This window comes from Convolutriloba macropyga, chromosome 6 (assembly GCF_964194025.1).
Source record: "Convolutriloba macropyga chromosome 6, txConMacr16.3, whole genome shotgun sequence".
NCBI lineage: Eukaryota > Metazoa > Xenacoelomorpha > Acoela > Convolutidae > Convolutriloba > Convolutriloba macropyga.
In genome coordinates, this window is record NC_134473.1 from 23,386,462 (window position 1) to 23,409,519 (window position 23,058).

The following is a 23,058-nucleotide window of genomic DNA, read 5'->3' on the forward strand; positions in this document are numbered from 1 at the left end:
TCCTCGCTCAGAAAATAAATTCACACAGCAATTTTACTCTTTCGCTTTTAGGTCAAAACCCCGTCTGAACGAATAGAATTTCTGGTTAAAAAAACCGTAAGAAAACCAATACTCTTCTTCTAGCCGTTAAAAAACCAAGTGAAGGCCAATAATAGTCCCAGCTATCGCTGTGCGGCTATTTAAAATATTAAAGAGCTACTACACAGACTATTCTTTAAAGACCTACATTGTCAATTTGAGGTGGTCCATGGCACAGAATGTTGTTCAGCATGGGTATGAGGAATGCTGCCGTCTTTCCGGAGCCCGTCTGCGCACAGGCCATCAAATCCCTCCCACTAAGTACTGCTGGAATTGAAAACTTCTGCACTGGGGTCGGTTTATCATACCTGGCCAGAAGGATGTTGTTTCGAATGACAGGGCAGAAGGTAACCTCCCCAAACTGAAATCAATCCATCTTCGCAAATGCAAATCACCCTAATGAGCAATCACTAATATCTTTGCAAATAAGTAGCATCACAGTCATTGAAAAGCGCATCTAAAACAAAATCTTAAGCATCTATCGCACTATATAAAAAAGAAAGTATGTATCAACATCAATGAAAACAATTCAGGGACCACGTAACAAAAGTAAGACAAATGTAGACAACAATAAATTTTCAATGTTTCAAATTTTCAATAAACAATGTTTCCATTATAGCATTTGAGAGGCCGATAGCGGCTATTAAACACAAATGTTGTCAAACACTATAATAATTAGCAATAAACTGAAATCCTTAAAAGGATTCAATTATGCCTCATTAGAGATCAAGAGACCTGTTTTTAATGAGACTAGCCACAACAAATTTCAAAAGGGGCAAATCTAAAATAGTGCTCACATTTTTGAACACAATTTGTGTCAAAAGCGTTCAAACAGTCAGATTTGACGAGAATAAATCACTACTGAGCCAATGAGACCTGTCATTAGCGACACTAAGCGACAGAGCAACGAATAAAACTAAAAAGTTCCAAAATCCAAAATAAACAATTTTTGAAAATGAAGTCGCGTGAAGTTCGTGAAATTTGTTAGATAAGAATAAAGAGATTAAAAAGATTCAAATGTGACTAATTAGAGGGCCTAGAGGCTTGTCACTAATGAAACTACGATGCAGAACAATAAAACATAAACGACTAACGTCGGAAGAATTGCTCTCGAACAACTAGTGTGAGCTCAAACCTATTACAACATGCTTCAGTGGGCGGCGAGGGGGAGCTGTTAGATAAGAAGAAAAGAGATTAAAAAGATTCAAATGTGACTAATAAGAGGGCCTAGAAACATGTCACTAATGAAACTACGATGTAGAGCAATAAAACGAACCGACTAACGTCGGAATTGCTCTCGAACAACTAGTGGGAGCTCAAACATATTACAGCCTTTTTCAGTGGGCGGAGAGGGGGAGCAAGTTCACTAATAGGGGCTTCAGATAACGCCTTTAAAGGCCATTGTATACTACTATAACCGCAAATAAAATTCACAGTAAAAATTACACCAATTACGCCGAAACTTTTATTGGACTTTTAGTAAAGAACTGCCGCCACTTCAGCTGCTGACACTTGTGAACGAGAAAGAAAATTAGTGCACGCAAAAAGAAAAAGTCAAGTGTTGTTGTGAAGAGGGGAGGGTGTGGGGGTCAACCTTTAAGAACCGCCCTTCACAAAATAAGAATATGTCTCATAAATTTCTGTGAACCGCATACTAGTGAGCTGAAAGGCTCTAAGAGAACTCAATGCCCACTGGGCGCTACCTGTTTATCCCGCTTTTGAGGACAAAAGTGAAATGTGTCAGATGAAAAATCGGTCGAGCAAAAAATAACATTCAGAAAAGACCAACATGACAAATATAACTGCTACAACCTTCGTTTGAGAGCAATTAAAATAAAGAAACTGCCGCGCGATGAAATTCCGCTGTCAAAAACCAAAAATTTGTTTTAAAAGCAGGTTCTCACTCCACTTCAAAATCAGTTTTAACGAATTTGACACCATCAAACACCACACTTTCTACTCCAGTGTGATTATAAAGTCAGCTCCAATTTGATTTTTCATTGACAAGAAAAAACGAAAGTAAGAACATAACCGACTAACGTCGGGCGAATTGTTCTCAAACGACCGGCGAGCGGTTGCTAGGCACGGTTTAGTGAGGCTAGCTTTAGCTTAATTGAAGGGGCGTGAGGGAGAGCAGCGGGGGCGGGGGTGGGAGTGCACTGGGGGCCTAATGGAGCGGCAAGTGTGGGGGGGGGGGGGGTCAATCTTTAAGAACCACCCTTACCATAAGTATAAGTCTCTAAAACAGATTCTGTGAATCGCATACTTGAAGACTAGGGAATTGAAAAGCTCTAAGAGCACTTAATGCCCACTGGGCGCTACCTGTTTATCCCGTTTTTGAGAACGAAAAGTCAAAAGCGTCCGACGAAAAATCGGTCAAGCGAAAAATCGCAAAAAAGACCGACAGGACTATAATTGCTACAAACTTCGTTTGAGAGCAATTAAACAGATCTTAAAAAAGACACCACTCTAACACAATTCAAAATCTTTGAAGAAGAAAATGCGGGACGTCCTGAACTACAATTGGAAGAGAGAGACCAAAATCGATATCATAGACTGGCAAATGACCAATAACTAAATCGGGTAAGCATTTGAAAAACAGTAACAATAAGTCAAATTGCAGCATACGAACAAAAAAACTACAATCAAGGAGGCGAATTTTTCAAACACTGTTGTCTCACTCTACTTTAAAATTGAATTGAAAGAAGTTCAAGCCGTAAAATCAATCGCTTTTTCAAAACAAAAATTGACGAAAGAACTTGCGATACAGTTAGTTTTCATTAAACAACTACCAAATCGACCAATAAAGTTTTTACAGATAAAACAGAGGAAAAGGAATTTGAGAAAAAAATTATTACTTCTACTCAGGCATACACCGATCAATACTTGTGCAAAACAAACAATTGAAATGCGGAGAAAAAAAACCTGAAAAATTAGAAAATTCTAAGATTTATTTCAGAGAAAAATGTTCTCTATCCTTAAGTTGCACCTTTTTTGTAAAAGCATTAATCAAATAGCTCTGAATTAAGGATTGAATGACAAAAAATATAACGAGAAGTAAATTGACCACTCTGACATTTTGAACCTCCCACTTAATTACACTAATCGTTTCGAAACAAAATGAAAATTAAAAAAAGAACAAGCGTCTGAACAAAAAACTGATACAGCATCTGATTGTCATCGCCTGTGCGTCGCACAGAACTTACCACATAACTACTTTTAATAGACGCCATCAGCTACTCAAACTGCTTATGTTAGATCTAACTCTTATCATTTGAGCTTCTTGTCATTTTAGACGCCTTTAGAGTTTATATATTTCTTGCCTATACAGTAACTTTTTGCTCCTACCAGAAATTTTGTGTTTACGGTTAGTACTTCGTTGTAAAAAAATAAGGCCTTCTCCAAACAACTCAATTTTGAAGGTTTTGTTTTCATGAGCAAGAAAAACTAAAGTTACGTCAACTAAAATTTCTCCACTTTTCATCTCCTCTCATTTTTCTGATTTCCCGCCTTATTTCATATTTTGTCCCTGCTTTGAGTGATTTTTCTTGGCCAGACTATCATCTTGACATTTTTTTGTTTTATTACTATATTGAGTCAGTTGAATGCATAATGGCTTTTCTTTTTAATGCAATAAACAAAAATTTCACAAATTTTGCTGGTGGTTTTCTTGCTTGTTGCAACATTTGTTGCCTAAGAGGTCACAAACTAAGTAGAAATGGAAATGAGAAGTCTTGTGAACAAGTGTTGAGATTTTGAAATTTTGGGAGATTTGCTCAATTTCGAATCTTGTGGGTCTCGTTTCAATTTCCTTGTTTTTTCGAAGCAGCTTTAGTTTTTCATCCTTAACTATATTTTCACTATTGTTTAAGGTGAAACGAGGTAAAACAGTTTATTTTAGTGGGCTGTCAGATGCAAATTGAGTCCACTTTTGCTTATAGTCAATTTCTTTAGAATTTCCGCCTCGGTTTTATTAATACGCTCTACCTTTCGTTCGCGGTTTTCGAATTATACAAGTCACTCTTTTCACGTTACTCACTGTCCCAACTACATTTAAAATTTTATTGAGCGAAGTTCACAGTATAGTGAATACACACGAGATCAAAAGATTACAAGTCAGGAGAAACCGGATCAACTGATGAAACACTGAGCTCCAATTTAAAACAATTTATCACATTTAAAATGCTGACAAAAAAATTTTGCTTTTCATTTTCTGATTCAATGATTAATTCTGCCGTCAAAGCTTTTTTTCGACCACCTATCTGTTGTATATTTCTGATTGAACAATGTTTTAATCACAAAAAAATGGACAAAAAGTTCACATTTTGCATTTTAGCCTGCCTTAAAACTTTTTGATTGTTAACGTGGATTTTGAACATGCAAAGTTTACTTCTATGTAAAAAGGAGGTGGTCAACTGATTGGGGGGGGGGGGTAGTCTTGAGAGTGCTTGAGAAGCGGGTAAAAAATCACCAAGTGGAGGAGGGTGGACTGGAGGTGAGTGGGGGGTCAAACTCTCAAGATTAAGAAACCAAGAAACGCCCTTCACACCATGAAATTGTAGCCTCAAAACAGTTTTGGTGAATCACATTCTTAGAGAATGGTTGGGCGTAAGTCTCTAAGAGAACTTAATGACCTCCGAGCGTTACAACTTTATCCCATTTTTGAGGGTGAAAAGTCAGACCAGAAATAAATTAGTCAGGTCAAAAATTGGTCCCGCGCAAATTCGTATAAAAAAGACCACGAGACAATACTAATCGCTACAAATGGTTTGCGAGCAATAAACAAGATAACACTTTTACACGCCTTCAAACATATTTGTAGGGATCCGATTTAGAAATTACAGAAGAAAATTATCTGGCCGAGAAAATATGCGATATTGAACAATCTATTTGTTTAAAACTGAAGAAGGAATCAGAACTTCTTAGAGATGTATCAGGATTCACAATTTTTTCGTCATCACGCAAAAGCGAATGAGAACCTAATTTCATACAGATGGTAACAAATTAGATAAATTATCTCATAACGTGATTGAAGTGAAAAGAGGATCTTCAGAACCGCGAGAACAAAAATTAGATCGAACGTGATCACATCGTACAGCTCCCAAGTGAAAAGTCAATAAATTAGGCTTCTAATTAGTTTCTAATCGTCAGTTTTAAACGGCTATCAAAAACCAAAGCTGTAAATCAAAAACATCTCGACGAGGAAACTCAATCAATACTGGAGTGGCGTAATTTTCATCAACGTTTGTTTTAGGATAATGAAATTACATATATAAGAAGACCCAACAATTTGCCATCTTCATCGCAACACTGTTTTAGTGAAAAACGTAGTCATAATTCACGTTCAAAAAATACTAAGCTGACGTTCAAGCAAACTGCTCAAAATTTTACTATCTAAAAACTTTGGGTTTTCATTTTTCACAGAATCGAAAACTTGTATAATAGAATCGTGTATAACTGATACATCTTTTTTCGCTGAAGTTAAGAAAACAGATAACTATCTGCAGGCTTAGTTGTGTAATCTAACCATTGCAAATATCCGTCAGATTCTAAGATAGACTTTCAACTATAGAGTTCAGTTCTGAGTTTAAACTTTTGATTAGCTGCGTCAATTATTGGTTATCGTAACCACAAACATTTAACATACCCGGCAGATTGCCGGAAAATAGCCGCCGTTGATTCCAATAAGCATGATTGGGATTGAAAGAATAGAAGATATCGAAAAAAAAAATTTTGTAAAAAAACATTTTTTAAGTCCGATTTATTTTGATGGCATTTCGTAGTTGAACATAAGGTACTTCTGTTTCTTAGAGAGAGGCTACAGGGGCTACTATCAATACCAATAAGCATTAGAGATGGTAACTAAGACTTATAGGAACGAAGTTCAAATAGCGGTCATCTAAAATTGGGCTTTATGGGTTTATCTCGTTTCTACTTCTGACTTCAATTTTTTATACTGACTCTGTTCATTTTGAATTGCTTTGCTGAGCAACTGATGTTGAAAATCACTTTTAGCAGAATGAGAGAAGAGAGAAACTAGGCTAGAGAAGTCAAAAAGATTTCACGCAAAATGTTGAAAAAGCGGCAAAATGAGGTAGAGCAAAACATTTTTTTATTCGACGAAGTAAAAAAACATAGCAGGACAAGTCCTGACGTACAATTCAAAGAATTTTCATTGACTTAACAAACAACTAGACCTAGAACGGAAAATGAGTGAATTGGAAAAACCATTTCTAAAAAAAATCAGAAGAAAACAAAAAAAAACAGAAAATCAATGTCAAAATGCTGCTAGGGAGAACAAAAAACCACCAGTGATATGTAATTTTGATTCTAACAAAAAACTAGGTCCCGAATGAGCTGTGAATGGATTGGGAAAACTATTTAGAAGAAAATCCATTCAAAAAATTGAAAAACTGTAAATATCAAAGTAAAATTGCCGCATGTGAACAAAAAACCACGAGCGAATTTTTGTTCAAACATCGTTTTCTCACTCTATTTCAAATTCAGAGCGAAAAAATTTCACACAGCAAAACCACTCGCTTTTTCGCTCCATTTCCTGTTTCGGCGTGACCAAAATCACCACTCCAATTCGACTTCAAAAATCATGAAAATGTGTGAAAGTGAAAAGCGCGAAAGTGAAAAGTCAATAAATTAGGCTTCTAATTAGTTTCTAACCGTCAGTTTTAAACGGCTATCGAAAACCAAAGCTGTAAATCAAAAACATCTCGACGAGGAAACTCAATCAATACTGGAGTGGCGTAATTTTCATCAACGTTTGTTTTAGGATAATGAAATTACATATATAAGAAGACCCAAAAAGTGACCTTATTAAAAACAAAAACACAATTTGCCATCTTCATCGCAAGACTGTTTTAGTGAAAAACGTAGTCATAATTCACGTTCAAAAAATACTAAGCTGACGTTCAAGCAAACTGCTCAAAATTTTACTATCTAAAAACTTTGGGTTTTCATTTTTCACAGAATCGAAAACTTGTATAATAGAATCGTGTATAACTGATACATCTTTTTTCGCTGAAGTTAAGAAAACAGATAACTATCTGCAGGCTTAGTTGTGTAATCTAACCATTGCAAATATCCGTCAGATTCTAAGATAGACTTTCAACTATAGAGTTCAGTTCTGAGTTTAAACTTTTGATTAGCTGCGTCAATTATTGGTTATCGTAACCACAAACATTTAACATACCCGGCAGATTGCCGGAAAATAGCCGCCGTTGATTCCAATGAGCATGATTGGGATTGAAAGAATAGAAGATATCGAAAAAAAAAATTTTGTAAAAAAACATTTTTTAAGTCCGATTTATTTTGATGGCATTTCGTAGTTGAACATAAGGTACTTCTGTTTCTTAGAGAGAGGCTACAGGGGCTACTATCAATACCAATAAGCATTAGAGATGGTAACTAAGACTTATAGGAACGAAGTTCAAATAGCGGTCATCTAAAATTGGGCTTTATGGGTTTATCTCGTTTCTACTTCTGACTTCAATTTTTTATACTGACTCTGTTCATTTTGAATTGCTTTGCTGAGCAACTGATGTTGAAAATCACTTTTAGCAGAATGAGAGAAGAGAGAAACTAGGCTAGAGAAGTCAAAAAGATTTCACGCAAAATGTTGAAAAAGCGGCAAAATGAGGTAGAGCAAAACATTTTTTTATTCGACGAAGTAAAAAAACATAGCAGGACAAGTCCTGACGTACAATTCAAAGAATTTTCATTGACTTAACAAACAACTAGACCTAGAACGGAAAATGAGTGAATTGGAAAAACCATTTCTAAAAAAAATCAGAAGAAAACAAAAAAAAACAGAAAATCAATGTCAAAATGCTGCTAGGGAGAACAAAAAACCACCAGTGATATGTAATTTTGATTCTAACAAAAAACTAGGTCCCGAATGAGCTGTGAATGGATTGGGAAAACTATTTAGAAGAAAATCCATTCAAAAAATTGAAAAACTGTAAATATCAAAGTAAAATTGCCGCATGTGAACAAAAAACCACGAGCGAATTTTTGTTCAAACATCGTTTTCTCACTCTATTTCAAATTCAGAGCGAAAAAATTTCACACAGCAAAACCACTCGCTTTTTCGCTCCATTTCCTGTTTCGGCGTGACCAAAATCACCACTCCAATTCGACTTCAAAAATCATGAAAATGTGTGAAAGTGAAAAGCGCGAAAGTGAAAAGTCAATAAATTAGGCTTCTAATTAGTTTCTAACCGTCAGTTTTAAACGGCTATCGAAAACCAAAGCTGTAAATCAAAAACATCTCGACGAGGAAACTCAATCAATACTGGAGTGGCGTAATTTTCATCAACGTTTGTTTTAGGATAATGAAATTACATATATAAGAAGACCCAAAAAGTGACCTTATTAAAAACAAAAACACAATTTGCCATCTTCATCGCAAGACTGTTTTAGTGAAAAACGTAGTCATAATTCACGTTCAAAAAATACTAAGCTGACGTTCAAGCAAACTGCTCAAAATTTTACTATCTAAAAACTTTGGGTTTTCATTTTTCACAGAATCGAAAACTTGTATAATAGAATCGTGTATAACTGATACATCTTTTTTCGCTGAAGTTAAGAAAACAGATAACTATCTGCAGGCTTAGTTGTGTAATCTAACCATTGCAAATATCCGTCAGATTCTAAGATAGACTTTCAACTATAGAGTTCAGTTCTGAGTTTAAACTTTTGATTAGCTGCGTCAATTATTGGTTATCGTAACCACAAACATTTAACATACCCGGCAGATTGCCGGAAAATAGCCGCCGTTGATTCCAATAAGCATGATTGGGATTGAAAGAATAGAAGATATCGAAAAAAAGATTTTTGTACAAAAACATTTTTTAAGTCCGATTTATTTTGATGGCATTTCGTAGTTGAACATAAGGTACTTCTGTTTCTTAGAGAGAGGCTACAGGGGCTACTATCAATACCAATAAGCATTAGAGATGGTAACTAAGACTTATAGGAACGAAGTTCAAATAGCGGGCATCTAAAATTGGGCTTTATGGGTTTATCTCGTTTCTACTTCTGACTTCAATTTTTAATACTGACTCTGTTCATTTTGAATTGCTTTGCTGAGCAACTGATGTTGAAAATCACTTTTAGCAGAATGAGAGAAGAGAGAAACTAGGCTAGAGAAGTCAAAAAGATTTCACGCAAAATGTTGAAAAAGCGGCAAAATGAGGTAGAGCGAAACATTTTTTTATTCGACGAAGTAAAAAAACATAGCAGGACAAGTCCTGACGTACAATTCAAAGAATTTTCATTGACTTAACAAACAACTAGACCTAGAACGGAAAATGAGTGAATTGGAAAAACCATTTCTAAAAAAAATCAGAAGAAAACAAAAAAAAAACAGAAAATCAATGTCAAAATGCTGCTAGGGAGAACAAAAAACCAGTAGTGATATGTAATTTTGATTCTAACAAAAAACTAGGTCCCGAATGAGCTGTGAATGGATTGGGAAAACTATTTAGAAGAAAATCCATTCAAAAAATTGAAAAAACTGTAAATATCAAAGTAAAATTGCCGCATGTGAACAAAAAACCACGAGCGAATTTTTGTTCAAACATCGTTTTCTCACTCTATTTCAAATTCAGAGCGAAAAAATTTTACACAGCAAAACCACTCGCTTTTTCGCTCCATTTCCTGTTTCGGCGTGACCAAAATCACCACTCCAATTCGACTTCAAAAATCATGAAAATGTGTGAAAGTGAAAAGCGCGAAAGTGAAAAGTCAATAAATTAGGCTTCTAATTAGTTTCTAATCGTCAGTTTTAAACGGCTATCAAAAACCAAAGCTGTAAATCAAAAACATCTCGACGAGGAAACTCAATCAATACTGGAGTGGCGTAATTTTCATCAACGTTTGTTTTAGGATAATGAAATTACATATATAAGAAGACCCAAAAAGTGACCTTATTAAAAACAAAAACACAATTTGCCATCTTCATCGCAACACTGTTTTAGTGAAAAACGTAGTCATAATTCACGTTCAAAAAATACTAAGCTGACGTTCAAGCAAACTGCTCAAAATTTTACTATCTAAAAACTTTGGGTTTTCATTTTTCACAGAATCGAAAACTTGTATAATAGAATCGTGTATAACTGATACATCTTTTTTCGCTGAAGTTAAGAAAACAGATAACTATCTGTAGGCTTGGTTGTGTAATCTAACCATTGCAAATATCCGTCAGATTCTAAGATAGACTTTCAACTATAGAGTTCAGTTCTGAGTTTAAACTTTTGATTAGCTGCGTCAATTATTGGTTATCGTAACCACAAACATTTAACATACCCGGCAGATTGCCGGAAAATAGCCGCCCTTGATTCCAATAAGCATGATTGGGATTGAAAGAATAGAAGATATCGAAAAAAAGATTTTTGTACAAAAACATTTTTTAAGTCCGATTTATTTTGATGGCATTTCGTAGTTGAACATAAGGTACTTCTGTTTCTTAGAGAGAGGCTACAGGGGCTACTATCAATACCAATAAGCATTAGAGATGGTAACTAAGACTTATAGGAACGAAGTTCAAATAGCGGGCATCTAAAATTGGGCTTTATGGGTTTATCTCGTTTCTACTTCTGACTTCAATTTTTAATACTGACTCTGTTCATTTTGAATTGCTTTGCTGAGCAACTGATGTTGAAAATCACTTTTAGCAGAATGAGAGAAGAGAGAAACTAGGCTAGAGAAGTCAAAAAGATTTCACGCAAAATGTTGAAAAAGCGGCAAAATGAGGTAGAGCGAAACATTTTTTTATTCGACGAAGTAAAAAAACATAGCAGGACAAGTCCTGACGTACAATTCAAAGAATTTTCATTGACTTAACAAACAACTAGACCTAGAACGGAAAATGAGTGAATTGGAAAAACCATTTCTAAAAAAAATCAGAAGAAAACAAAAAAAACAGAAAATCAATGTCAAAATGCTGCTAGGGAGAACAAAAAAGCACTAGTGATATGTAATTTTGATTCTAACAAAAAACTAGGTCCCGAATGAGCTGTGAATGGATTGGGAAAACTATTTAGAAGAAAATCCATTCAAAAAATTGAAAAAACTGTAAATATCAAAGTAAAATTGCCGCATGTGAACAAAAAACCACGAGCGAATTTTTGTTCAAACATCGTTTTCTCACTCTATTTCAAATTCAGAGCGAAAAAATTTCACACAGCAAAACCACTCGCTTTTTCGCTCCATTTCCTGTTTCGGCGTGACCAAAATCACCACTCCAATTCGACTTCAAAAATCATGAAAATGTGTGAACAGATCTTAAAAAAAAACATAGCCGGAAGAATTCCGGAAACGACTCGAAGTGAAAATCGATCTAAACGCCATCCAACTACTCATCAAACAAAACGTGCCTTCACTAATTTATGATTATCTTGAAACAAAGTCATGAAACAAAAAAGAAAAAATCAAATCTGTTAAAATATGATAAAAAAAATCTGATCAAATTTTGTTATAAAATGAGATCCCGAACAAACTATCTTTGCCAAAATAACTTCATCAAAACAACTAGTACTTACAAAAACCACTTTTTGAATTTTGAAAAAATACTTTAGGCTAAAATTATGAAAAAAATAGCTCTTAAAAACAACTTTCGCTGAAAAACTGGAAAAAGTTACTAAATTTTTTAATATTTCAAAAACATATCAATCCAAAGAAAAATTCCCTTCAGCCAGTACGGTATCCAGATGCTCGCAAAACAATAGGCAAGTCATAATAGGCAAAGATACTTAGCTAAAAACAGAAAGAAACCGAAAAACTGCAAAAAATTAAGAAAAATAGTTCCAATTTTCGCCATTTTTTTGTCATATTTCTCAACAAAAAATGATTCTCACCCACAAAACTGTAACCAATTATTATCATAAAATTGCTCAAGTAGAAGGGGTTTCTTCAATACCCATTTGGGCCAGTAAAACAAAATAATCGTCAAAAAAACGCAAAAAATAGCCCGAAAATCAGCAAACCACCACCGAAACCAGCCTAAAATTAAAACAAAATTATAACCAAACCTCTTAACCAAAATAAACGAAAAAAACTGCTTTAAAATGCCGCACGTGAACAAAAAAATTGCGCTCGCTTTGAGAAAAGTTTTTCACACATCAATTTCTCGCTCTCTCAAAAACAGCGGTATGAACAAAAACCACTCTTTTTTCGCTCCGCTCTTCACTTCTGTTCAGCGCCAAAATCACTCCAATTTTTTCACGCGTTTCATTTCCCGCTTCAAAAATCACTCCAATAAAATTGATTAAAAAAAGGACTTCTCCAATACTCCTCTTCGAGTCGTAAAAAAGACAGCGCCCCAATACAATTCAAATTCTTTGAATTGTAAAAAAAATAGGAGCGCTATAATAGCCGGCTGAGAAGATGAGGGCGGCTATTAAACATAATTAGACTCGTTCAGAACTTCTTAGAGGTAAGCTCAGGAATCAATAAATTAATTTTCATCATGAAAAATGAAAAACCTCATTTTTCTCATAAACGGAAGAACATTTGACACGTCATCGGACCAATTTATTTTAAATGACAGCCCCATTGTTAGCCACAGATTGAAGTACATCTTAATTGTCCTTGAAACCCACCTCAACTATTAATTTTTAAACTCTAAAAGACTAACGTTTTCAATGCCCTTTGTTGGCGAGTTTCCAGTTATCTCCACCGGAATGTCCTCATACTTGTCAAAATTAATGCCAGTGTTTGATCCAGCGAACAACTGGGACTCAAGACGTTGGTTTGGAGGCAACAGCTGGGTCCAGTCTTGGTCACCACCCATGCCACTGGGAGCAGCTCCACCTCCCACACTTCCCCCTTCCATCAGAGCTTGGGCACGACCCCCGAATCCAGAACCCGCATTTCCTCCAGCTTGCTGGTGAAACTCTCTTCTACCCGAGTAGCGACTGAAACATTTTTCAATGAACACTATTAACGTCGAACAAATTACGATTTAGGTGCAGTTTTTTATAACGATAAACCAATTGCACATCTAGACAACGAGAACTTATAAAATTGCTCATTTTCAATTCACATTTGCTTTTTATTTAGGGCTTTCATTATATTGAGGTCCTTCATTGGCCTCGAAATTATTTAAATCAACCCACTTTTAGGAAGGTTTATGATGTTTCCAAACAGTTTTTTTAAAGAAAGTCAAATTGCCAATTTGATTTTGCTTAAAAGCTTAAAAAGAAAAAGCATAAAACAAAGAAAAAAAGGATAGCTGCCACATTAAACGAAAATACCCGCTGTCGACGCATATCCGGATTGAAACAGACAAAGTACAGATAAGAATTGACAACATTTGTTTCTAAGTGTCAAAATGTTCGAATTTTGTGTGCAGTTTCACTTATATTCTAAAACTATATTTAATTCAGCTTCTAAGCTGGAGGCTATTAAGCTTAATACTAATACCAGCCAGCGATCGCTTATTGAACTTTGGTAACCTATTGCACTAAAGACCGGGCTTTATCGGTGTATCACGTCATTTTGATTTCGCTCATTTGACATTAACCGTATTCGCTACAATAGTTTAATCAATGAATGAAAGCAATTAAAATCATTCAGTTGAAACAGTGAGTGAGGTAAGTCAGTAAACAAACCTGTGAGTCTTGACTTAAGTATAAAGAAAACATGATCAAAAGGTAAAGCGATTTTACAATCCAAAGAATTGAAGTAAATCATGACCTGACAATTTAAATTTTTACATCAATATCAATGTAAGGCAGTCAAGAAAGCCCATAACCACAGCGGTGCAAACAAAAAGAAAACGAAAACCAATTAGAACATTTATTTCCAAGGTTTAATGAGTGAGGAATCAATGAAAACTTGTACATACTTCCTCTACGCATCCTTAGAATGAGTACACGAGACAACAACCCTAGGGCAATGAATGACAGTACAAGCAAAAACAAGAAAATGGCAGAAATCAGGAATTCTTTCAAAATCAAAGGTGTCAACAACAGAAAAACTCTTAACATGCCAAATTCCTTAACATCAAAGATCGCAAAACCTTAGAAGTTGTAAAAATACCTTTTACCAGTTCTGATGGCGGGAAAAAGAACAATAGAACTATAAGATTTGTAAATCCACTGGAACATTTCGAAAACAAACAGTATCTTAGTCAATGAACACGTCAGCTAAAAGTTGGAATCAACAAAACAACCAGGAATATGCCGCACCAGAAGGCCATTAAGAATTGTAACTATTGATACCAATTAATCAGACCACAAAAAACAACAAACATTCTAGAGTAAAAATGAACTATAATTTTCCTGAAAAAAACAAAAAACCAATGTTATAAACTCCATTAAGGTTCACTTGTTCCTTATTAGCAACCAGTGATACCTGCACCAAGGAGACCAAATAGATAACAAACATCAAACCAATTTTCGAAAAACCTCGCCTATACTTTTTGAGAACAAAGTGTGAAAGTCACAGAAAGCCATAGCTGAGGACTTAAACAATTATTTCAATTAACTGAACTCTCATCAGCAGCAAATGACACCTGTGATTAATGAGAATAAGTGATAAGAGAAATAAGTACAACAAATCCCATTCACTCAACCTTTTGAAAACAAACAGCTTATAAGTCATAGAAAGCAGTAGCTAAAAACTGGTACACTTAATTCCAATAATTTAGAACCAACAGCAACATATGAGGCCTGTCACTAAGGTGACCAGGAGATAAGAAAACGAAGCCAGCAAAAAACATGCCTAGCGCGAAAATTCTTGAAAAAATACTGTCAGGGTGACAGAAAGCATTATCCTAGGTGCAAAAATAGAATTTAGTAAAAAATTATTGGCAACTAATGATACCTAGACATAATGAGATAAAAATGATCAGACAAAAAAGTACATATTATTTTCAATTAACAAAAATTAACTTCAAATTTTAGTGTCAAATACTGTCAAAGACAGAAAAACCTTTAGCAATGAAATCGAACCAATAAGTGGGTTCATTAATGTTCCGTAACCAAGGAGACCTCTAGTTAATGTTACTAAGTGAAGAGACAACTGAAAACTAATAAACAAGGGCGAAAATCAAATACACATATCTTATGACAACAATAATGCCTAAGTCATATGGAGCATTAGCTGCCCGTTGATGAATTCAACTAATTGCAAAAAGGCGCAAAAAAGAACACATATGTATCATATTTATAACACTCAGGAAATAAAACCGAACTCGCACGTGACCAAAAATTGTTTTCAAAAACCAAAAATTTGTTCAGACTTCACCTTTAAGTACTTTGATAAAAAATCACGCTTTGAAACTACTCGCGTTTTCGCTCTCTTTACTTCTCAAGTGTGACTCAAATCCCCAATGATTTGACTTCTCAAGGATGTGATAAAAAATGAAAAATTAAGAACAGATTTTAAAAGATAGCCGGAAGAATTCCAATGTACCTCCGATACAAATATACCGAACATTTTCAAGCAAAAACAAGAAAAATAATACGGGAAAAAGTAACTGACAAAAACTGATAGAGCATCTGATAAAAAAGACTTAAGTTGGAATTCCAGAAAAACTAGGTCTTCATAAAAGACCTTGATAATACAAAGTTAGTTTGCAATATAATAATACTAACATACAGATTTAAAAAATTGGCTCAGAAGGAAAGGAAGTGAGATGACGAAAGACAAAACCAGAAACAAGTTGCGATAAAATTCTCAAATTCTTTAACAAACATCTAGAAATTATTCAAATGCAATTTCCCAACGCACACCACATTATTTGGAGAAATTTATTCTATCTTTTCCTAGATCTAGGCACAAATATTAAACAAAATTATTAAGTGGAAAAAGAACCCGAGAAAATTTGTAGGATTTCAAAGAAAAGTGCCCTGTCTGGCTTAAAAATGTCTTCTCAAGTGTCTTCTTACTACTTCGCAAAAATTTTTAATCAAATTTTCTGCTAGATCACTAACCCACCCAATACTGGGCAGAGAAATAAACATTTCAGTCAGTTGAAACAGTGAGTGAGGTAAGTCAGTAGGCAAACGTGTGAGTCCTGACTTATGTAAAAAAAACTTGATCAAAAGGTAGAGACTTGTCCGACACTTTAGAACATAGTCGGACAAGTCCTGAGTTACAGTCCAGAATTGAAGTAAATGATGAACTGACAATTTACGTTTTTACATCAACACTAAAGTAAGCCAGCCAGAAATTCCCATAGAAGGCCATTAGAATTTTTTTAGACCAATTAATCACACCACAAAAAAATTTGACAGACTAAAAAATAATTTTTTTTCCTGAAAAGAAATACCAAAAACCTCTGCAATGAACTCGAGCGATTAATTAGGTTCACTTATTCTTTATAAGCAACCAGTGACACCTGCAATAAGGGGACCAAATAATAAACAAATATAAAAACCAATTTTCTCAAAAACTCGCTTTTTGAGAACAAAGAGTGTGATTGTCAAAGAAAGCCATATCTAAGACGGACTGAAACGATTAATTCAATTAACTGAACTCTCATGAGCGGCCAATGAGTCATTAACTAGTTATTAATGAGAATAAGTGATATGACAGCAATAAGTACAACAAATACAAGCAAAACAGACTTTATGACGTGCTCGCAAAGCAATCTTGAATCTCTAAGTATCTATTTTATTGCCTTATCTATAATTTTATCAATCAAAACATTTTCATTTGCACAAAGCAATTCGATTTCAGGCAAGCAAAATCACGATTTCAGAATCAAGAACTTGCATCAAATCAGCTGAGAAAAATCAAAATATCGCCTCAATTTTTATTGCTCAGGAAAAAAGTACCTTTAAACCTACCTAGTAACTTTTAAGTTCTGCTCAGCATATTTACTTATTTCAATTGGACAACATTCTCAAATGTCCATTAAAGCTAAATATTTGGGGAAATGAAACCAAATATTTAGCTTTTCATCTCCATGAAACATGCTCAGTGGTGCACCCAAAGTGTCTGACATGAACCGGTTGTAATTCTTTACTTTAAAAAGGCCCTCCAAGCAATTCTGGATTTCATACCGTAATACCCCGAACTTGAGCTGTTATATATTTATGATTATTCCAATTTTGGACAAATTTCCGAAAGGCGAAAAGACCTTAGGCTTATGAAATTTATTTTGCGAACTCATGCAATTTATTTTTTCGCAAGGTCAATGGAAACTGGAACCACAAGAAATGGTCTAAGAGCTACAAGACTTTTTGACTGATGTCTGTTCTATTTATGTTTTATTCTTGTTTCAAATTTAATTTTATAAATGCTGTCAAAGTATTATGGCCTCATAATCAAGTGATTGAAATCTTCGTTTCTCCCAATCATCTAGGAGCTAAAAAAATAGTTAAACCCGAGTTCATTGAAGATTCGTGAAAACTGCGAATTTTTTGTTTTTCAATTCATCAACAGCAGCTGTTCACAATAATTAATACTTAAAGTAGGTCTAATGATAGAACAAAACGCCACTCTTTAGTACTAACAATTTAAAAAATTTTAGGACGTGTAGCTGTCACTATCTTCGATTCTGAGAATTGGGAACAAACTCGAGAATGAAACACTAGAACGTACCTATCTCGTTCATTCTCAAAACGAGAATCAAATCGCGTTCCTCCTGGTGCATGCATTGGTTGATCTCGATTGTTGAAACGTCTGTTGTTATTGTTGTATCCTCCCCCACTCTGGGAACCTCGGAAACCACCACCTCCTCCCTGGTTACCATTGTAACTATTCATGCCGCCTTGATTCCCATTTCTACCCCCGTAGCCACTAGCCTGTGGTATTCCATCTTGTCCACCCCAGTTACTGCCCTGATACTGGTTTGGAGCATTTCCAGGCACTAAATTGAGCAATATTGAATGTTTCATTCACCATTAAATTGAAACAAGGAGGCTCGGTAATGTGCGTTTGCACATAATGTTCCGACACCTCTTATGGACAAGTTTGGCTTAATTGTCTACCAAATGAAAGGAAGAGATACAAAACTTCCAAGAAATCTCACATTGATAAATTGCTGTTACGCACTAACTTTTAAAGTGTTCCTCCTAGTATTATTGACGTTAATTTTTGGTGTAACTAACTTGAATGATCGCCATTGTACAAGCACTTATCATGGTTGTTTTCTAGTGCGGTATTTAGCGGATATAATTTAAATAAAGTTAGCTAGTAATAAGCTTTTATTGAGCGGTTCAGATGCGTGATATATCCACTAACTGCCTTGTATTTTATAAGCTTTTCAGCGCTACAATAGTGTTCTGTCAGCGTCTATTATAACTTAGAATTTTGACAAATTTTTTCAGTGCAACCTTTAATTATTTTATCCTGATTTTAATAGAATATTTCAAGAAAATAAAGAAGTTTCAAAAGTATTTTCAAGTTTCACTATCGACTGCTTATCAGGCTGGCTCTCCGGTGTTCTGGTGACAGTGGGTTCCGCAGAGTTGTACCTCGAGTTGTATTGGTCCTTCGCGAATATTTACTGATCTCCAAATTGGACAATTTCCGGGTTTTGTACGCCTTTCGATGTTTGTTAAGTACATATACAATTTCCGTATTAGCACCTACTTTATCAGCATAATTACTTCACCAAGTACATATTTTCTCATGAAGTTATTTACCAATTATACAAATTCATCGTAACGGAACTTAAAAAGGTAAATAATGAGGCTTTTAGATACTTAATGTGTTTATCTGTAAACTGTCAATCTGTGGTTGTTTTTAGTAAATATAACAAACAAGGAGTTACAGGCCTAGATGGAAATACTGGCTAGATATGGCCTTGAGATCTATCTGAAATTCTAATTAATTTAGATCACTTTATATGGATATTTGAAGAGAAAACATCACGTAACTATGAGAAACGATATAGGGGCGTGACAATTGTCGTATAAACATAAAAATTGCTTCCAACACAAATCAGTTAGTAAAGTAAATAATGCCTAAACAACAAACATTTACATCCAAAACTCAATGTATTTTTTGAAAGTCAAAATAGTGTCAAATAAAACCTAAATTAAACAAACTAAATTGATCTACAATCCAAAAAGACGGGACTAGTCCTTGATAAGATTTGGTAACAAGTAGACAAAAAAAGGACGAACAACAAAAACGACAAACTTTAAAAACACGTTTAAGTTTTCTTAAAACAAATAATTTTAAATAATGAAAACCATCAGATATCAATACGATTTCTCTAATACGTTTTTGTTCATTCATACCGCAATATCAATACTTTGAGACCTGTCATTATCCAGAATACCTACATCTACAAGAACAAATTAAAAATTCAGACAAAAAAAGTTCCATTAAATAAATGATTAAAGAAAAGGGCGTCGAAGCTGTTAAAACCATAATCTACTCCTTAAAAAGTAAGATATAAAAAAAGCGCCTTCTCTTAACACTAACAATAAGATACGTGACTTCTGAAATGAGACTAGACAACAAGTATTAAAAAAAAGAAAGAGAAGTTAATGTATTAGAGATTAGAAAGGAAATTAATGAGTTAAAAAATTCATGAGTTTTTTTTAAAACAATTTCAAAGACATGAAAGCAATAGCTAGCAATTGAAATCAAACAAAAGGGTTTTTTATTTCTCAAAAGAAAGCCACTGAGATCTGTGATTATTCACAAAAAGGTATAAAAAAAATTCAAAAAAAAATTCAGAGAATTTCAAAAAAAGGCTATCGAAGCCGTTAAAACATTAGGGGATGCATTGAAATTATTCAATATGTTCAAAAAAACCTTTCTTCAACGCCAATAATTTGATGTGCAACCTGCAATTAATTGGGATTGAAAAAGGAAAAGAAAAGCAGAGACAAATTGACTGGATTTCTTTTCCGTTTCATTTTCAGTGCAAAAAAGCGTTCTAATTTGGCGTGCAGTTTCAGTTAGACTCTAACATCATAACCAATTCAGCTTCTAAACTGAAAGCTTATAAGATTAATACCGATATCAGCAAGCAAACACTCTAATGAATTTTGAAAACCTAATTCTCAATTAATTAATGACCGGTCTTTATCCGTTTATCCCGTCTCTTTTGATGTTGATCTTACGGTATTAACTATATTGCGTACATTGAATGAAATAATTTAAAATCCTTTCAGCTGAAACAGTGAGTGAAGTAAGTCAGAAGTCAATCGTGAAAATCGTGACTTATGTAGAACGAAAAACGTGATCAAAAGGTGAAGCGAATTTTAAAAAAAGAGCCTAAATAATGGCCGTTTGATAGGCTGACAGCGCTATTGAAAATACATCTATATATTTTTAAAAAAAACATTTGGCTTCAAAGTAATGAAAAACTTCAGCCATCAACTGAAAACATAACCAACTAACGTCGGGCGAATTGCTCTCAAACGACCGGCGAGCGGTTGGCTTCGTCAGTAGCTAGCCACGGGGGGTTGCTGATGGGGGGCAACACTGGGTTGGGGGGAAACAGCGCGGTGGTGGGTGGAGCCAATAGTGGGGGTGTCAACAGGGGGGGGGGGGGGGGGGGGGTGTCTAAACCTCTAAGAACCGCCCTTCACACCATAAGTATAAGTCTCCAAAGCAGTTTGAGCTGAAACAGAGATGAAATGCTCTAAGAGCACTTAATGCCCACTGGGCGCTACCTGATTATCCCGTTTTTGAGGACGAAAAGTCAAAAACGTCAAACGAAAAATCGGTCAAGCGAAAAATTGCATAAGACCGACAGGACTAATATAATTGCTACAAGCTACGTTTGAGAGCAATTAATCAGTACATAGCTTCCATGAGTTATTCACAAGAAGCCACTAAGACCTAAATTATCCACAATAAGTTGAACGATACTGAAGAACGACAAAAACGATTTAAAAAATTACATTAAATTCTGCTAGAAGACGGTGTCGAAGCAGTTAAAGCCATGATCTATTCACTGAACAAGCGGTGTATGTTCAATTGTGCCTCCTTTTTAAATGCCAATAATGTGAAATCTAACTTTTCTATACTGCGACAAGGAGAAAAGGAAACTCAATAATGGAAAAGTAAAAAAAAATCAAAAAAAAATTGTGAGAACTCTTAGTATCTAAGCAGAAAAACCATTACCAAAACGTAAAATAGCAATATTAAATTTTAATTCGTTAGAAACACAATACGGCCTGTCTTTGCTGACTTTAATCTACAAGCCGGCCAAAAATGAGACAAAAATAACAAAGCTCAATTATCCATTGTTTATTTATAAAAATGTATTTTTAAAAGTCAAACCGACCAAAAGCTTTTGACTAAACAAACTAAATAGATCTCCTTGAAACTCCCTGGGAAGCCTATTGGAATTGTCATTAGTACGCCTTGATTTAAAACGTTCATTTCTGTAATTAACGTAAGAAAAAGAAAACTTAAAAAAAAACATTTTAAAACAACGGCTGGTTACAATCCGAATTTTTTTTTGATTTTAAGAAACAACGAGTAGACAAAAACCAGCCTTGCTATTGCTGTTCACGTAGGAACACGTAATTGAATGTATTGTAGGAACACGTAATTGCTATTGTAGGAACACGGAATTGAATGTTATCGATATGGATAATTTAACAAGCCAATATATCAAAAATAAATTACGCATTAGCAAAAAACCGGCAAAATTTTAATTCAAAAAACTTTCACAGGATCCACAAGTAAATCTAGGTATAGGTATCCTTGAAATTAACGAAGATTTTAGGAGTGTTAATTCTGTACAATTGAACAAAGTTCTTGAGCTTGAGCTTGGACTAAGTTGCCTAGATAACTCCGTGGAAAAACCGTAATTCAAAATCTTTTTAGTTATATATTCCACGCTGTACGGGCCTCCTAAGGATACCACTCACAACCCTCTACGATGACAATCATATCACAAACATATCAATCGGCCAAGATTGATTGAACAAAACCGTTTGAGCGTATAGTTCCTCCCACAAAAAAGTGGTCACAACAATTACCTCTGCTTTGATTATTATTATCTGACTGGTACATATTTCATGTTTTCACAGCAGCTCAGCGACGCTAAAATACATCTACCGCTTCCACTTTTTACTTAAATATAAATATTTGATTAGGTCGTTTTTCAGAATCGGGTAAATGTAACACATAGAGCTTACGTCTTCTCTAAGAGATACGCTCCCGTTCAAAAAAGGCCGCGTAAGGATCTCAACCTTTCATTTTATGCATTACAGCTACCACTAACCAACCAGTGATTTGGAAAAATTAATTGCAATTAATTGGCTGGACAAAAACAGGCGCAATCAGTTAAATTAATTGGCAAAAACATAGCCGGCAGATTGCAGGAAAATAGCCGCGATAGACGCTTGTGGCCTTCCATTAATTTATACAACTAAAGAAAAAAGATAGACAGATCAACCACCAGTCCTTTAATAGACCACTAGACTTTTTGGGTTCGATTCGTACTGTCAATTTTATGACACATGCTGTCTATAAGGAAAAGGCCGTAAAAGAGCTTTTTTCAAAATTGGTATTCGAAATCAAAAACTCAAGACTAATACTAGTCTCAAGAATTAGGGCAAATAAGTTTGGCACTACTTAAATGCACACTATTGATCAGTAACTAGTAAATGTTCATAAATGTTAAAGTTCCATAAGTGAGTTCAGAAGTCATTTTTCTTTGTGAGGTAAGTCAGGCAATTGACCTAAGCAGAAATGACGTCACGCACACAAAATTTTAACTGTAAAGCAGTAGAAGTCACTGAGGTCATTGAAGAAGTCAATTCCAAGAAGTCAGGTCGAAAGAATCATCAATGGAGACGATGAATTAAAAAACATAGCAGGACAAGTCCTGACGTACAATTCAAAGAATTTTCATTGACTTAACAAACAACTAGACCTAGAACGGATAATGAGTGAATTGGGAAAACCATTTCTAAAAAAATCAGATGAAAAAACAAAAAAAACAGAAAATCAATGTCAAAATGGTGCTAGGGAGAACAAAAAACCACTAGTGATATGTAATTTTGATTCTAACAAAAAACTAGGTCCCGAATG

General features: G+C 34.7%; 2 protein-coding genes across 3 annotated transcripts in view; one reads left to right on the top strand and one right to left on the bottom strand.

The window, feature by feature from the left end:
* Positions 1–23,058, top strand: part of LOC142341263 (uncharacterized) — a 336,105-nt gene that overhangs the window by 203,254 nt on the left and 109,793 nt on the right. The window lies entirely within an intron of this gene.
* Positions 1–23,058, bottom strand: part of LOC142341579 (putative ATP-dependent RNA helicase Pl10) — a 68,766-nt gene that overhangs the window by 44,026 nt on the left and 1,682 nt on the right. For both annotated transcript variants that reach the window (XM_075392629.1, XM_075392628.1), the window contains exons 3-5: positions 17,647–17,914; positions 12,728–13,007; positions 227–439 (exon numbers count right to left, since the gene is read on the bottom strand). In XM_075392629.1, coding sequence (XP_075248744.1) covers positions 227–439; positions 12,728–13,007; positions 17,647–17,914 — 761 coding nt within the window. The remainder of the gene's footprint in view (positions 1–226; positions 440–12,727; positions 13,008–17,646; positions 17,915–23,058) is intronic.